This window comes from Chiloscyllium plagiosum, chromosome 25 (genome assembly GCF_004010195.1).
Source record: "Chiloscyllium plagiosum isolate BGI_BamShark_2017 chromosome 25, ASM401019v2, whole genome shotgun sequence".
Classification (NCBI taxonomy): Eukaryota; Metazoa; Chordata; class Chondrichthyes; order Orectolobiformes; family Hemiscylliidae; genus Chiloscyllium; species Chiloscyllium plagiosum.
In genome coordinates this window covers 3,625,288-3,642,750 of record NC_057734.1, presented here as the reverse complement: position 1 = coordinate 3,642,750, position 17,463 = coordinate 3,625,288, and the positions used below count along the sequence as shown (strand labels likewise).

The window sequence follows — 17,463 nt, the reverse complement described above, 5'->3', positions numbered from 1 at the left end:
TCTCTTTATCTCTCAACCATGCTCTCTCCCTCATTGTGCTGCCCCTCCTTCACTCTGCTATCCCTTCCCTTGTAACCTGCTCCCTCCCACTCCTTTTTCATGCCTCATTTTTCCTTTTTGCCTCATCCCTTCATGCCTCATCTCTATTTCACCCTTACTCACTTCACCCTCTAATTCCATCAGATCCTGTCAACCCATTCTCCTCTCAAAGCCTCCCATTCTCTTTTTCTATGCTTTTAGCTTTCATTATGTTTTATCATTCATTATTCTCTCTTTAACTTCATTAAAGCTGCATTAACGGGGAAATTGTGCCCTTAGTTTACTTCCTTCAGTGCAGATTCCTGCGTCACATGATTGTTTCCTTCTGGCAGCCTGCACATGAAACAGAGAAAAGGCAAGACATTGAGGAAACCTGCAAGGTTAAAGGAATAGCAAGGGCAAAAGTTGAAGAGGTATACAGTGGGAAACTAAGAAATAGAAGAGGAGGGAAGTATAGATGTGGGAGTGATTAAGGCTGGGTTCTCTCCCATCACGTTCAGTACATCTGTTCTGTTAAGACTAAACAAGCTCAGTATTTAAACAGCATGTCAGTCTTACACAAATAAGCCTTTCTTTTCCTCTCAAAGTTGTGATTTATTGCTAATTTTCTTTCTTCCTCAAATAATCTAATAGGTTTGAACACCTGGAATAGCCTCCTAAAAGGAAAAAAGGCTCTTGCAGTTATTTTCTTTCCTTCCATTGCTTGGCTTCATTCTTCATCTTCCTTCTCTCTATATTAATGCTAGGCTTATGCTCATCTTTTGTTTTAAGTAGTATCTCTATAAATGCAATAGCAAGTTTCAACCCAGATTCCATGCCTGTTGCTATTTATTACCATTCTTATTCCTTTACTGACCGAAGCACCTGCTTTCATTCCTGTTCTTGGACGTAACAAGAAAGGTTTCTCAGGTTTCTGCTTTGACAATTTGATTGTAAAATCCATAAGGTCTAATTTTCAGAAGATGATTGTGAGATGTACTAAATGAAGTAAAATAGCTCATTTTAACTTGAGGCAGTTTAGTGAAGGCCATTATAGTGGTACTGAAGCACTTAGTATCTAACAGTAGGAATTCAAGCAGAATTGTGTTAATGGAAAGTATCAGAATAACAGTTTCCTATTTGGATGTGAACTTGAAACCAGCCTAGAGGCTTGTATCATGTGTCACTGAGTTAATTAATCCAAGAACATTTGTTGACCCTGTTCTGTGCTGAGTTAACTCACCTCAGTCATGTGTCAGGAGACGCACTACAATACCATTCCTCATTCCTGGCCAGAAAAGACTTACCCTCCTGGCATTGTATGGTGAGGACACTGCGTTGCTCTCGTAGACTGCATATTGACCCTTGCTGTTTGGGCACACTTATCCCACTACAGTTCCCAAGGTTTTTGACATCTCCAATTCCTGAGAAATTGGTCCCCATTATAAATCATTGCCCTCAAAAGGGAAGGGAGCAGAAGTTAATATTTTCTCTTGTTGTGTATAAGGTTGTACTTGTGCAACCATAAGGAAAATCCTCAAGAAAAGACTATTTAACAGCTGGTGCTGAGCTGCCATGAAATGCTTTTCAATTGCTTTTGTTCTCTTACCTGCAATTTTGTTTGAAAAAAAGATCATTGCAGTTTTATTGTGGTACAAAGAGAACTATTGGGCATAAAGCTTACAAATGGAAAACTATTCTTCAGACAACCAGGATCCCTCTGTGAATAACCTGTCTGTTATAACTGTGGCTGATTCCCGGAGCAATCTTGATGTTGCTGTTGGAACAAGACAGCAAGCGACACAAGGCTGGATCAATACCTACCCACTGTCCAGTGGAATGTCAACTATCTCCAAAAAATCAGGTGATGTGAACAATGGAAACCTTTTAAACTACATTGGATCTGCATGTTGCCTAGTTTATGTTTCCGAGCGTTTCTGTGGCATTGTGGCTACAACATTTTTGTTTTCTCATGCTTGCTATTTGGTTATTCCGTCGTTGACTCTTTTGCATATAATATGTGCACGGATCTTGTGTAACTACTGTGATGACCATTCCATATGCAGAGATCATTTCCATAAATTTCATTGTTTGATTGGTAATTTGCTCCTATTCTTATCAAAGGTGACTCATTTATAAAACGTTCAGGCAAGATATTGATTGCAGCTCACATCATGGCATCCAGAAGTATCTTTAAAAGAAGCATTGTGGCATGCAGGAAATGTTAGAATGCCTCAGATAGTCATTAATGTATTGTGATGATCTGAAATTGTATCTTGTTGATGTCCAAATTTGTACATAATATTACAGTTATTTTCATGACCTCAATGAAATTATTTATTACTTCCAATCAGGCATGTCAAAAAAGACTAATCGAGGTACTCAGTTGCACAAGTACTACATGAAACGGCGCACACTGCTGTTGTCTTTATTGGTGAGTTGTTTATTCACAGTAGTTAAGAGAAAGCTGTGCTTCACACATTCTGCTTCATTAAACTATTTCCCTTGATCATAGTTTTCCAAATAATAATGATGTGGGTTAATTAGGTTTCACTAGAGCAATGTTTAAACATATTCTAAACTCCCTGTTTGCATAAGGGTGATACTAATGAAAAAGGCCATATATCTCGTTTCTTAACAATGACTCCAAATATTCTTTCAGAGCATGCTCAGCTTTTTTTAAAAAATGATTCACTTGATTAAGGAATTTATTAGTACTTTATTATGGAATCATCTCCATCTGTTCTGCATTTTGATAACTCTTTGTTTTCCTGATATTGATCTTGAACCTGGTTTAAAAAAAACATATCTAACCTTTTGGCTCTTGTCTGACTCATGCGATTCAATTAGAAGTAATTTTCCAAATTTTACTTTTCTGTATTCCTAACAATCGACTTAATATACTTAGATAATATCACCTCTCTGACACTTTTACCAGATTTTATTTTGTCATTATTCCTGTGTAATAAATTCAGACAAGAACACAATTGGTAAAGTGGTGATCTTGGCTGTCATACTGAGAGATTTTGAAAACAACATAAATTATGCTGCAGTGTTTGAGTTTCCCATAATTACTGCTGTGCTTCTCACTTGGGCCAGTTTTTGAGAGAAGTATATCAGCTCAACATATACCACCTGTTATTGTATCAGTAATATTCAACTTCCACAAAAATGTTGAGTTTTGTAAAGAGAAACAATAATTAATGGTCAGGAGGCTTATAGGGGAAATAGAATATGGTGAGAATGTGTCACAAAGCTGCTGATTGTATACTGACATAAATGCAACAACTTACCTTTGTATAGAGTCATACAGCATGGAACCAAACCCTTTGGTCCAACCACTCCATGCCACCCATAATCCCAAATAAATTAGTCCCGCCTGCCTGCTCGCCCATATCCCTCCAAACCTTCCTTCCTTCATGTATTTATCCGAATGTCTTTTAAACATTGTACATTAGTGAAATATAGTAACTGTAATATAACTATAATAAATCTTTAACTAAGCCTGCAATCCTAGGAGCAGTTGCAAGATCCATGTATTTTGCCTTTACTGCAGTAAATGACCTGAAGTGTTTCAAAAAAACATCAAGTTAACTTCGCTTGTGAGACTGTCATCAAAAACATAATATTTTAATACATATATCAGATATAATAATCCATTTTTGCTTCTATAGAAAAATGTTTGATGTATTACTATATCTTATTCCTCAACATTTGCTGTCATGACATTATTCCAACTACATGTTGGAATACCAGAGGGCAGTTCAGGATGGGTAATAAATGCGGCCTAGCTAATGGCTCCCAAAATCCTGTGAATGAATAAAAAGAAATGTTAGCTACATTTGACTTGAAGTGGAACATAATTATCCAATTAATTTAATCTGTACATGTAATTGCCTGAATAATGCTCTTTACAAACTCTCAGGAAGTAGAACGTCATGAACAGCTCTTCATACATTTTGGGCATTGTATTTTTCCAATTAGTAGAGTCACATAGTGCAGCACCAATGTGATTTGAATGGCATTATGATTTCAAGACTATTTGACTTTTAACTCTTAATTATGAAGAATTGTCTAATTGGGTAATTGTCTAATTAATTAAAAATAATACATAATTTTATATTACTCATTCACATTCATGCCTTCATGTCTGCTTGATGAATTACACTCTTCTCTCAATTCAAAGCTTCTTAATTTCCATTCTTCATTTGATCGTTTAATTTGATTTTGGATTAAAACTGGGTAAATTATCAAGAAAAGACTGTACATTTTGTGCAGGCTGGGCTCATTAGGCTCACTAATTGATAGGAAACCAGCAAGAAAACTAATTCTACATTGGGAAGGTTCAATAATTAGAGGATCCAAATTTAAGATAATTGACTAAAGAGCAAAAGCAACATATTTTTCTACACAGTGAGTTAATGTAATCTGGAATGCCCCATCAGGAAAGGCAGTGGAAACAGATTTAATAATAGTGTTCTAAAGAGAATTAAATAAGTATTTGAAAGGAAAACAGAATCTATGGTTATAGGAAAAGAACAGAGGACTGAGATTAATTAAATGTCATGACAATATACAATGGGCCCTATCACTTCCTATGCTACTTAAATTCTGTGATTCAGTAGTTACGTAAGGTTTCTGGATGAACAATTTAAAAAAGCATATAACCATAATTTACTTTAAGGCTGTTTTTATAAAGTACCTTTCGCTGCCTCAGGATATCCCAACCACCTGGCAGCCAATAAAGTTCTTTAGAAGTGTACTCACTGTCATAATGCAGGAAACACAGAAGCTGTGTTACACACAACGAGCGGCCACAAACCTGTCACTAGATAATCTGGTTTTAGTGATCTTGATCAAGAAATGAATATTGAATATGACTCTCGTGCTTTTTTTTGAGATAGTGGGCACAGGATCTTTCATGATCACCTGAGAGAGCAAACAGGGCTTTGGTTTAACATCTTGTCTGACCATGCAGTACTGTCTTGGCATTGGATTTCTGTGTCAGCTTGGACTCCACAATGAGACTTGAACCCACAGTCTTCTGATTCAAGCAAGAGTTCTACCCACAAGCCATGGCTAACATACCGACAAATGTTTACTTTTGTTTTTAATGTTTAGGCAAGTGAAATTGAACGACTCACCACATGGTATAACCCCCTGTCATCCCCTGAGTTGGCATTGGACCAGGCTGGAGAACTCAGCGTAGCAAACTGGCGGTCAAAGTACATCAGTCTGAATGAAAAGCAATGGAAAGATAATGTAAATCTGGCCTGGAGCATCTCACCTTACTTGGCAATAGAGCTGCCTTCCAGGTAATAAGACAGAGAATTAAAACTTTATCATTTTACATCATGTTAATTGGAAGCAGGAGTATTGCTGGATCCGAAACTGCTGCTTAATACTTTATATCAGTAGTCAGCTGGCTAATACATAAATTAAAATTGCCACATTGTTTGTATGCATTTTCTGTTGCTGTGTTCTATTTGTTCTTCACTTGCTGGGTATTGATCGAACGCTACTGGAATCCAAACACTTTCCTTCTAGGATTGTCTAATGCCATGCAGGGCAGCTCAGTGGTTAGCACTGCTGCCTCACAGCGACAGGGACTTGGTTCGATTCCAGCCTCAGGCAACTGTCTGTGTGAAGTTTGCACATTCTCTCCAGATCTGCATGGCTTTCACCTGGGTGCTCTGGTTTCCTCCCACAGTCCAAAGATATGTAGGTTAGGAAGATTGGCCATCCTAAATTGCCCCATTGTGAGCAGGGATGTATAGTTCCTTGTTCTTTTCAGTCTTGACTGAATACAAATTCATTATAGATTAAGTTGGGGTTATGTAGGACGATTCAGGACAGGACAGAAGTCTCTTTTGAGAGGATTTTATTTGTCCTCATAATGTGAAATGTATGGGCAAGGCATTTCGTGATAAAGTTGGCTATACAAAATGCCTGTGAAAGTGCTTGTCACATATATAGGAAAGCATAGAAAATAGGAGCAGTGTAATCTTTTCAGACCACCGAGCCCACTCTACTATTCATTATCAACATGGCAAATCCTTTTGTTCAGTGCCCTACTCCTGCTGTCCTACACCCATTGTAACCTTTTAGCTTCTAGAAATATTTCTTAAATCTTTTCAGTGACTTGGTCTGTAGAGCACTCTATGGTAGGAAATTCCACAAGTTTACAACCCTCTGAGTGAAGAAATTTCACCTCAGCCCAGTTCAAAATGACCAACTCCATGCCTGAGATGATGACTCCTTATTCTGTCCCCTGCCCCTGGCCAGGGGAAACATCATTCCTGCATTCAATCTGTCAGTTCTTCTAAACTCCAGTTAATGCAGGCCCAATCAACCCAATCTGCCTTCATATGATAAGCCTGCCATACCAGGAATCAATCTGATGAACCTTTGCTGCACTCCCTCTGTAGCATGTGTATTTTTATTTAAGTAAGGTAACCAAAATTGCACACGCTACTACAGGCATGGTCTATCCCAAGGGCTGGTTCAGTTGTGGTAAGGCTTCCTCGCTGCTGAACTCAAGCCCTCTTGCAATAAAAGCCAACGTACCATTTGCGTTCCTAACTGCTTGCTGCATTTTTGCTTTCAGTGACCTAAGTATAAGGACATCCAAATCTGTTTGTACATCAAACCTTTTCAATCAATCACCATTTAAATAATCATCTGTGTTTAATTTTTCCTCACATAGTGGGCAATTCTACACTTATCCCTGTTAAACTTCATCTGCCATATATATGCCCACACACTCAACTTGCTGAAATCACCCTGAAGCCTCTTCACTTCCTACTTACCACTTTCAACCCCATCTAATTTTATGTCATCAGCAAGAATGAAGTGTTACATTAACCACATCATTGATATACGTTGTGAAGAGTTGAAGCCCAAGCACTGATTCCTCCTCTGTTCCATTTGTGCATCTCACTCTGAAAACAGCTCACTTATTCTTACACTGTTTCTTTTCTGCTAACCAATTCTCATTCCGTTCCAGTACGTTATCGCCAATCCCTTGTGTTTTGATTTTGCACACTTCTCTCTCATGTGGAACTTCGTCAACAGACCTTTCTAAAACTCCAAATACACCACATCCACTGGCTCTCCCCCATCTGTTCTCCTAGTTTTGTTCTCAAATAAACTGGAGTGGGTTTGCCAAACGCAGTTTTCCTTTAATAAATCCATATTAACTTGGCATAATCCATTTTTGGTGTTTTCAAGTGTCCTGCTATAAATCCATTACTACAAATGCTAGCATTTTCCTACTAATGTTAACTAGGCTGTATATCCCAGTCTCCTCTTTTAAATAATGGAGTTTTATTTACCACCTGTGAATCTGCCAGGATTGTTGCAAAATATACAGAATTTTTGAAGGTGACGACCAATGCTATTACTATGGCCATCTCTTGGAATGTAGCTGAATCAGGCCCTGGGGATTTAACGGCCTACAGATCCATTACTTTCTCCAGCACTCCTTTTTTTTAATTATTACTAATCCCCTTCATTTCTTTCTTCCCAATAAACATCTGCTTCTCCAACATGTTTTGCAAAGCAGTAAGTAAATAACATTACAGATATTATATCTATGAGACCCATGTCACCAATGCATGTAATATTGTTAGGTTGAGACATTTATCTGATTTCTGCTTCACTAGTGTTGGTACATTGCAGAAAAGCAGAAACTACTTTTGAGTTAATGTACAGCAAGATCATAAATCATGAGTGTGACCACACTGAGATCCCATAACATGTATGAGTGCCATCAGTAATGTTTGAAAGGATGAGGAATTCTACACCTAAAACTGAATTGAACTGTACGTTAGTTTTATCAATAACTTACACCTTGTTCACTATGTTGTACCTACCAGATTTAAAAACACTGAAGCCATTGGAGCAGAAGTAACACGTTTGGTGAGGCTGGATCCTGGAGCTGTTAGTGATGTCCCAGAAGCCATACGGGTAAGACTGTGAAATGAAATAAATGTCCCTAAATAACCATCCTCATTTATTTTTTGTATACAGCTTTTAAATGTATGAGTTACTGAAAATAGGAAAAACTTAATTTGGAAATGAAATAAATTTCTGATGATTTTGGAACAAAATGAGTTAATGGCTATTTCCAGTGATCAGATGTGTCATTTTAGTTGCTTTTTGACATATTTCTGCAAAGTCAAAGCTTTTTGTTCTGTGTTTGTGTACTTTTGATCATGACTCATTATGAGATACGAGTGACAAGACAACAGGCTTGTAAATTAGACTTGCTTGTTAAATATGTTTTGGCAATTCTTGTAGATAAGTCTCATCAGTCTTTTCATTTAATCTTGCAAGAGTGCTAAGAAGTATTTAGCAGCTGGATGAATATGCTCACGTTAACGCATTATAAAACTTGGATTTCAGTGACTGAGATGACACACACATACAATCTTCAGGCACTGTCTATTCAGAGTGCACTTTTTTTTGATAGCAGAGGAGGGCAACGAGATATGGTCTTTGTAGATTATTGTTGGGGATCATTCCTGTCCGAGAAGGCTGAGAATTTGTTGTATTTGACAATATTAGTTAAGCTCATCTGTAAGGATTCAGCTTCAGTCTTGAAATGGGTAAGAGCAGGAAGTGCAAGTAACTGCTAGTTCCATTGGAGTGGTTGTGGGAGTATGTTTATATTGTGGTGGTTTGCAATGAGAGAGGGAAAACATTAAGCCAATCACACTAACAGGACCAAGGATGTGCAAGTTTTTTTCAAATTTATTTCAAAAGCGTTTCAGTTAAAAGAGACTATTCTTTTGGTAATAAAATTGGTGCAGGTATGATAGGCTTCTTTCTGCACCATTTCTATTCTTCGACTCTTTCCAAAAGTTTCCCACCACCAAACTTAAAATGACTGGTCTGTTAATGCCGGGCTAATCTTTACACCCTGTTTTGAACATAAGTACGACATTTGTGATTTTCCAGTCCATTGACAACATCCTCAAGTCTAAGGAAGACTGAAAATTTTCAGTCAGTGCCTCTGCAAACTCCAGTCACACTTCCTTCATTATGTTTCATTGTGTTTCATCTGATCAGCATCATCAGTCACAGGCTCAAAGATCCTTGTTAGCTTTAAGTACAGATAACATATCCATATCTCTGGATATCTCAGCCTTATCAGCTTTAGACCTCTCTAGTGACTCATTGTCACCATGGCATGGGTAGCATCTGCTTCCTTAGTAAAGACAAATGTAAAATATTCCATTAATAACCTAGCCATGTTCCTTGCTTCCAAGTGTTAATTCCCATTTTGGTCCCTAATTTATCCCTTTGCTTTTTCAAATGCCTGTAGACTTGTGGGATTACCGTTTTTGTTATCTGATAGTCTCTTTACATAATCCCTCCTTGCTCCTCTTATGTACTTTTCACCTACCTTCTGAATCTTCTGTGTTTAGCCTGGTTCTCAAATTTTTTTTAAGAGTGTCTTAAAAAGACTTTTGAGTTTGTATTGTAAAGCGATCAATTGTCACTTTCTTGGTTAATAATAATACCGACCCATGTGACATGGCAATCCTTGACCTGGAAACAGCATCATGAGGAAGGAAGTTGATTCAGAAGCCATGTGGCCAGACACACACGCAGGAAGGTTGCATGCAAGAGACTAAGAGAAGGCCATCAGCCCTCAGCTTCAGGCTTAAAGAGAAAACAAAGAGAAAGGAATAGAGAGTTTGCATGAGGAGAAACCAGCAAATCTTTATAAAGTGGATTTCAGTTTTCTGTTTGACAGTAAAAAGAAAAATAGAATTCCATGAGCACTTGGGACAACAATACAAAAGTGAGCTGAAAAAGACATAAAAGGTGACATAAGTAACTCAGGCATGTAAAACAGCTGAGTTTGTAGCAGAGGACTAGATTGTGAATTGCATATCATCGGTCATATGGTTAAAAATAAATTCTTTAAAAGTACACAATTAAGTGTTGGGGCAAACATTATCCAAGGGCCTCAAATGGAAAATGCCTGCCACCGAATGCAACTTGAGGCTGAATTGACAGGGTTGGAAAAATTGAGAAATTTCATGTGAGGCTACATTTGTGCAAGTAGTGATGGGGATTGTAATGTATCTTTGTATCAACTATTTAACGCAAAATCACTCCTTTTTATTTGAAGTACTGTTTACCTGTTAATTCACCCTTGATTTGCATTGGCTATGATTTGTTTTAAAGTAGATGTTACAAGAACAAGAAGTTCTTCATTTGGGGTCTTTTGATAAATTTGGTTTTCAATTTTCCCCAGGGGCTTGTAATTCAGTGGAATGCCAAATAATATGAGTCAGTTTTGGATACAAATCAACAGAGTTATGCCTTTCATATTCTACGAAAGTTTTGATGTACTTCACAGCCTATAAAGTTCTTTTGAAGTGCAGTCATTGTGTAATTGAGAGGAATGTCCAGAGATCCTGTTTTTACAACAGTGTTGGTCAATTGATAGATTGATGTTAACCAGTACATCAGGTACACTGTGCAACCCTTCAGATATGGCCAGAAGATATTCATGTTCACTTCCAGGGAGACATCCCAAGCTTTCAGGTTAGCATCTCATTTAAAAGATGGATTATCCGATAATGCTGTGCTCCTTCGTTATTGCACTGAAATGGATTTTGAACCCGACAGGTTGGACAGTGCACTGGCTGCAGCACCCATGTGCACTTTGTGCAGAATTGTTTGCCATAAAACAAGAGTCATGAATGTGGTGATGGCAATGTAGAGAAAAGTTGGAGAATGGAGTGAAGAGACAAAAATGGTGGTGTTTGATAGGTGATCTTGTGGAGATACCTGAACTAGCTAAGGAGATGGGAAAGGTAAATCTAGAATGTTATTTTCAGTGGAGCAATGGAAACCGAGGTGCTAATGGTCACAAGTACAACTTCACTCCATGAATGATCGATGCTTGGAATGAACCCCGGTCTGGATAATGGAAGCTCCGTGTTATAATCTGTTACAAGGTAGTTAGATACAAAATAGTGGAATATGTAGACTTTCTGGGTGGGCACAGTAAGATGGGCTGAAAGGTCATTGTTGACCATTGTGATCTTATTATAAAAGTTAAAACTGAAGGCATTTTTCTGGAAATGAAATCTTAGGGATGCCCCTCAATACTGTGGAAAAGAACAATCAAAATATTATCATGCAAAGCAGATTGCTACAGATGGAACAAATGTGGGAAGAAAGAATGCACCTAACAATGAATCCATTTACACACCTTCACCCCAGGATATTTGCGAGCAAGGTAATTAATTAAATCTGGACTTCTTGCAAGCATAATCTTCATTCTATAATCCTGGCTTTGGCATTTGCAACATTGAAAGGGGAACTTGTTCCTTTTTCTGCTGACTGGCTTGGAATACAATGAAACAATCTGTCAAGAAACTCAATTATCCAGCTAACATTCCAGGAGATATTAAAAAATTTACTTTTTTATAGTGGGCAAAATGACAGATTTATTACACACTGCAAGTAAACAATAAATTGGAGGTGAAGTTTCTGGCAAATACAGGTGGTTGAGAAGTGCATGGAGCTAACTGAATATTTGCAAAGTTAACCCCTTTTTCCTTCCACATATTTTAGTTTGCAATGTAGTCACAATTTTTGTACATTTATCAAATATTGTAGAAAGCAAGCATGAAACATTATTCATCTGTCAGCACTTGAATTCAGTTTACTTCAACATTTGTTTCATTCTGGGAACCTTTCAAGACATTGAAAAAATAGTGACTGCAACAATGGTATTTAATCGCATCTTCATTTCTTGACTGTTGCTGGTATTCCTTCATTGCAGTGATCAATATTCACTTATAAATGTTATAGTGAGTGTTAGACTATTTCTGATCTTGTTCTTCCCAGTCTGCTTTTCTTGAGAGAAGTCATTTGCTAGCCTGGCTGGTGATCTTTCCTAATCCCAACCCAGGAGCAATGAAACCAGCTTGAGCATTCAATTTCAGTTTAATTTAGTGGGCGATTGTGGTGTAATGGCGGTAATCGTTTTGCCGTGGATTCCAGTCCTACACAGTATTAATGGAATTTAAATTCAATTAATAAAGTCTGGAATTAACAGGTAGACTATGACCCTATTATCAAATGTTGTAAAAAAAACTAACTTGTTTGCTTTTAAGGAAGGAAATCTGCCATCCTTTCTGGTCTGGCCTACCTGTGACTCCAGACCTAGAGCAATGTGGTTGATTCCGGATTCCCTTCTGAAATGACCGAGAGCAAACGACTCAGTTTAAATGGGCAAAAAAAATGCTGACATTGCCAGTGGTGCTCACATCCTATAAAAGAAAAAAAGATTAAAATTATGCATCATTGTAATATATTTTCTCACTTACCTAACATGTTAAAGAATACAGAGACCCCGTTTCAGATGAAGGGGAGTAAACAATATCTTGATCAAGGTAATGCTAACTGGATCAGTAATTCAGCTCAAATGCCAGATTTTTAAAAATTGAATATTGTGCATCCCAAATTGCTCTTGAGAATGTAGTTGTGAATGCCTTTGTGTTGTGTAGATGCATCCACAGTGAAAGGGAGAGAATTCCAGCATTTTGAAGAAATGGTGTGTAACTTTAAGGGGAACTTGCAGCTAGCGATGTCCGTAGTAGAGGTCGCAACTTTGGAATATGCCTTTGGAGGTGCATTGGTGAGCTACTGCAGAGCATTTTGTAGATGCTATACACACTGATCATTTGGTGCTGGTGCGGAGTGAATGTGGCAGTTCTTCGATGATGTTCCAATCAAGAGGGCTGCTAGGTTCTGAATGGAGACCAGCTTCTTGAGTGATTTTCAAGCTGCACTCAACCAGGCAAATGGAGAAAATTCAGTCACATTCCTGATTTATACCTTGAAGACAGTGGCCATTGGCCAATCAGGAGGTGAGTTAGTCACTGCAGAATTTCCAGCATCTTCCAGCTTTTTACAGCCATGATATTTATATGGCAGGTCTGGTTCAGTTTCTGGTCAGTGGTAACCCTCCCCCCACCACCACCAAGATGTTAATAGTGGGGGATTCGATGATGAAGCACTATCCATCCATAGTCACCTCAGCTGTTTTCTCGGTAATGTTCTGTACTAATTTACACCCTGTCAATCAGTCTAACTTGTTTGATGTCATCATTTGTCTCATTGATATTGTCCTTTGTTGTATCCCAGCTACTGGTCTTATGTTACTGATCCCCAGCTAGCATTTCAGGCTTTACATTATTCCTTTTCCTTTCAAGAGTGTTGCAAGGAAATGAATTGTGCAGTTCCTTATTTCCTACGAATCTTAGAACTCTGAAGTTCCAAACTGTCCTCAATTCTTTCATCCTCCCCTCCTTCCTGCAGTCTTTAAATCTTTATGATCAAACTTAGTGTCATCTCATTTTTGCTTTCCAATGTAACTTTCTGCTTTCTACCTCCTGTTGTTAGTCTTACTCAAGTGACCTCATTGCATCTTAAATTATTGGTTGTATTAGGCTTATCAAGGAGATGTTTAAGCTTTCCGTAATTAACGTATGTGCTTGAACTCGGACCTGGGTATATGTACGTGAATCATTTAATATGGCAAGGTGAGTTGAGAAAGCTGTTTGAAAATACAAATGGAACATGTGGTTTCAACAGTAGAAAAAATTGAATATAAAGGCAAAGTAGTTATCTAAAAATGTTATTTTAAAAGAAATGGTTTGGCCTCAGCTGGAGTATTGTGTTTACTTTTGGGCACCCAAATTCATGAAAGATTTCAAGAACTAGGGGAAGGTACAAAAGAGATCCACAGGAATGGACTATAGATAAGGAATTTCCATTACGTGGAAATAATGGAGAAGTGAGTTTCATGTTTGTTAGAGCGCAGAAGATGAAGAGTGCATTTGATAGAGGTGATCAAAGTCATGAATAATTTTGATAGTCATTAAGGAAAAATTGTTTCCAGTGACAAAGGGGAGGTACTGTGAGGATATAAATTAGAAGTAATTGGTAAAAACAAAGTGCAAAGCTGACGTGAGGAGACTAGTTTTTATTTAACATTGCTCTGGAATACTCTGCCAGAAAGGGTGATTCAAAAAGAGAGTTGACTTAACAAAGGAGAATTGCAGGACAGTGGGGAAAAGAAACAGGAAAGTGAGACTCATTGGATAGTTCTACCAGAGAGATGACAATAGCAAGATGGGTCAAATGGCCTTTGAATCAATTATGTAATGATTCTAAATAAGCTATGGAAAATATTTCATGTCTTTTTCACAACTTGTTCATTAGCACTGTCCTGTCATTCACATTAATGGCAGATCATTGAGCACCATCATTAGAATTTCCCAAGTCATTTACTGCTGTTTCTGCTGCTAATAAAGTTGTTGTTTGGAGAGGCTCTTACAAATCTATTTAGCCCTGAGATGTAATGATCTCTGTGGTGCAGTTGCGGAATTTCCCTTCCATTAAATTAATCTGATTTAGGAATTCATGTCAGGAATGATGTAAGTAATAACTTTTAACCACCTTGTCCATTATTTAACTTTTTGTAATCACGTAAAAGTTAAGATTGTCCTTCATACCCTGTCCAGTATTTATTCCCCAGCAACAACACTAAAACAGGTTGCCGGGTCATAAATATATTATTAATTGTGGAAACTGAGTGCCAGTTCGCTGCTGCATTTCTCCAATACAAACGTTACTACCCTTCAAAACAGTACTGCATTAATTATAAAACACTTCGAGATATCCTGCAATTCTGAAAAGCTCTGTACCAATGCAAATTAGAACACCAACATTTGCTGCAATCTTGAATTTGAGATGCACATGAATTAATGAGACTGTAGATGTAAACTTTTTAAGCGATTACCCTAAAACTCTGGGATGAGAAAACTGAAAAAATGCCCAGGGTAATACAATAGATAACAATAGAGAGATGATAAATAATTTCACTTCAGTATTTACCACGGAAATAGGACGGGTAGCTATGATATTGGATGATCGGTAAGTAATGAGACCAGTGCATTTAAAATGGAAAAGGGATCTATTGAATAAACTAAACAAACTCGAGGATAAACTCCTGGGCTGGATTTGATTGCATTCTCACAGTTGAAAAGAAACTGGGGCAGAGATAGCAGAGGTATTGCTGCATTATTTAAAGATGCATTAAAAAGGCACAGTGCCAGAGGATTGGCAGTTAGCTAATGTAATATCTATATTGAAGAATGGAAATATAACAAGTTCAGAAAATTACAGGTCAGTCAACTTAAATTTTTCCAATACATGTGGATGGCAGGTGGTAAGAATGGGAAACATTTCTGGTCAGCTCTGTGATGGAAAGAACATGGGAGTTTCTTATATCGTTATCCATTGTTTTAGGTTGCAGCATGCATGAAAAGGTATATATTACCATTGCAAGGGGTGACCAAAGTGTGCACTTTTGTTAGCCATGCTAGAGAAGAATAACATTATCGGGAAAGGACAGCTGCAGGGTGATAGCATGAGTTCTTTAAAATTATGGAAGGTGGATGCAGAGGAAATATTTCCACTTGACGGGAAGAACATACCAGAGACATTTAATATAAGATAGTCACCAATAAATCAAGTAAGGAATTCGAAAAATTATTATTTTCTCAAAGGTTGGTGAATGTGGTACTCGCTACCATAGGAAGTGGTTCAAGTGATTGGCATTTCACTTAAGGAGCAACTAACCAAGTATGTGAGCAAGAAATGAATAGAGTGTTGTGTTGATAAATGTAAATAAGGAAAGACTGAAGCAGACAATTGAAGCATAAATTTCAGCATGGGCTTGTTAGACTGAATGGCCTGCTTCTGTGTTGTATGTCCTCCTCTGTAATTTTTTTATAAGTCTCCATGCATCACACCATGCAAGAAAGATGAAAAAAAGCTGTGACACCCCTGCCTTTGGCAAAATGTACAACTGCTTGCATGAATAAATTCCACCAGACATCTGCTCAGTTCGGGAGATTGGCCAACAAAATATAGAAGAGATACTATAGGGATGAGTAACACGCTCTTGTATCAGCGTGTGCAAATGTACTGTAATGAAAAACGTTTATACACTCAGTGGAAGGAGAGGAGTGGTGGCACTTTTTCAGTCTTGTTACCCTTCAATTTCAAAACTGTCATCCAAATGATCTTGAATATGGCTAATAATGTTCCCACAAAATCTTTAAATCAGAAAAAGAGAGGATTTAATTGCAGTTTTTACAATGACAAAATAATTTGTTGGAATGAATATGGAGAAGTTGTTTTCTAGGGTTAGGGTGTGACAAAAACGATGGGGAGGGGAACACTAACTGCCCTATCAACTGTGACCGACTTTAGTAACACAATTTAAAATTGTCACTCAAAGTTGAGGAGAAATGTCTATGTGCAGCATGATCTATAACAACAAAGGGTGATTGATCTAGGTGCTATTCTACTGGATGGCAAAAATGGATTGACATTTAAAGTGTGTGGAGATATAAGATATGGGAAGAGAATAGGTAATGGGGATTAGCTTTGGAATGCTTTACTTTGTATGCAATTCATCAATTGGTCAGTATGTAGTTTTCATGGTGAAGTTAAGACTACCATTGCCACAGAAGACTGTGTGGGCCAGCTCATTGAGTATATTTAAAGCTGCGGTAGATCAGTTCTTAAGTGTCAAGGGGATCAAGAGTTAATGGGAGAAAGCAGCAGAATGGGGTTGAGAAACTTATCAGCCATGATTGAGTGGCGGAGCAGACTTGATGGGCTGAATTCCTAATTTCTGCTCCTATGTCTTATCATTTATCAACCACTGGGTGAAATAACTTAATGAAATAGCCATTAGTTGACATTACCTAATTTACTGTCAAAGTAATAATGAAGCCAAAGGTGTTTAAGGTTATTTTCGTGTAAATGGCACAGCAGGCAAGGCCAGGTTTGTGATCAAACCCACGTAACTCAGATGTTGCTGCTCATGTTGTGGTCCTTCACCATGAGTTATGCGAAAGTGCCACTTCGCTGTCTGCCTCAACTCATTTTCTATTTCAGCCTCAGGACTCCTTAAATAGTATGTGTTAGTTATAGCCAGCAATTACTCTATCACTGAAAAATTTAATGTATCATTACTATGAAGTCTCACTTCTTCGGCTTTTAATTACTGGAGAAATTTATAAATGTAGAAATTTGAATATTTATTTTTTATTTTATGATTTGTTCCCACTCTCAATCCATATTTTTCTTTTATTCCCTTTACATAGAGTCGTAGAGATGTACAGCATGGAAACTGACCCTTCGGTCCAACCCGTCCATGCCGACCAGATATCCCAACCCAATCCAGTCCTACCTACCAGCACCCGGCCCATATCCCTCCAAACCCTTCCTATTCATATACCCATCCAAATGCCTCTTAAATGTTGCAATTGTACCAGCCTCCACCACTTCCTCTGGCAGCTCATTCTATACCCGTACCACCCTCTGTGTGAA

At 37.8% G+C, this 17,463-nt stretch overlaps 1 protein-coding gene across 2 annotated transcripts in view; it reads left to right on the top strand.

Annotated features, from left to right (window-relative positions):
* Positions 1 to 17,463, top strand: part of LOC122562514 (phosphatidylinositol 4-kinase alpha-like) — a 176,126-nt gene that overhangs the window by 128,273 nt on the left and 30,390 nt on the right. For both annotated transcript variants that reach the window (XM_043715377.1, XM_043715376.1), the window contains 4 exons: positions 1,724 to 1,882; positions 2,373 to 2,452; positions 5,140 to 5,333; positions 7,896 to 7,986. In XM_043715377.1, coding sequence (XP_043571312.1) covers positions 1,724 to 1,882; positions 2,373 to 2,452; positions 5,140 to 5,333; positions 7,896 to 7,986 — 524 coding nt within the window. The remainder of the gene's footprint in view (positions 1 to 1,723; positions 1,883 to 2,372; positions 2,453 to 5,139; positions 5,334 to 7,895; positions 7,987 to 17,463) is intronic.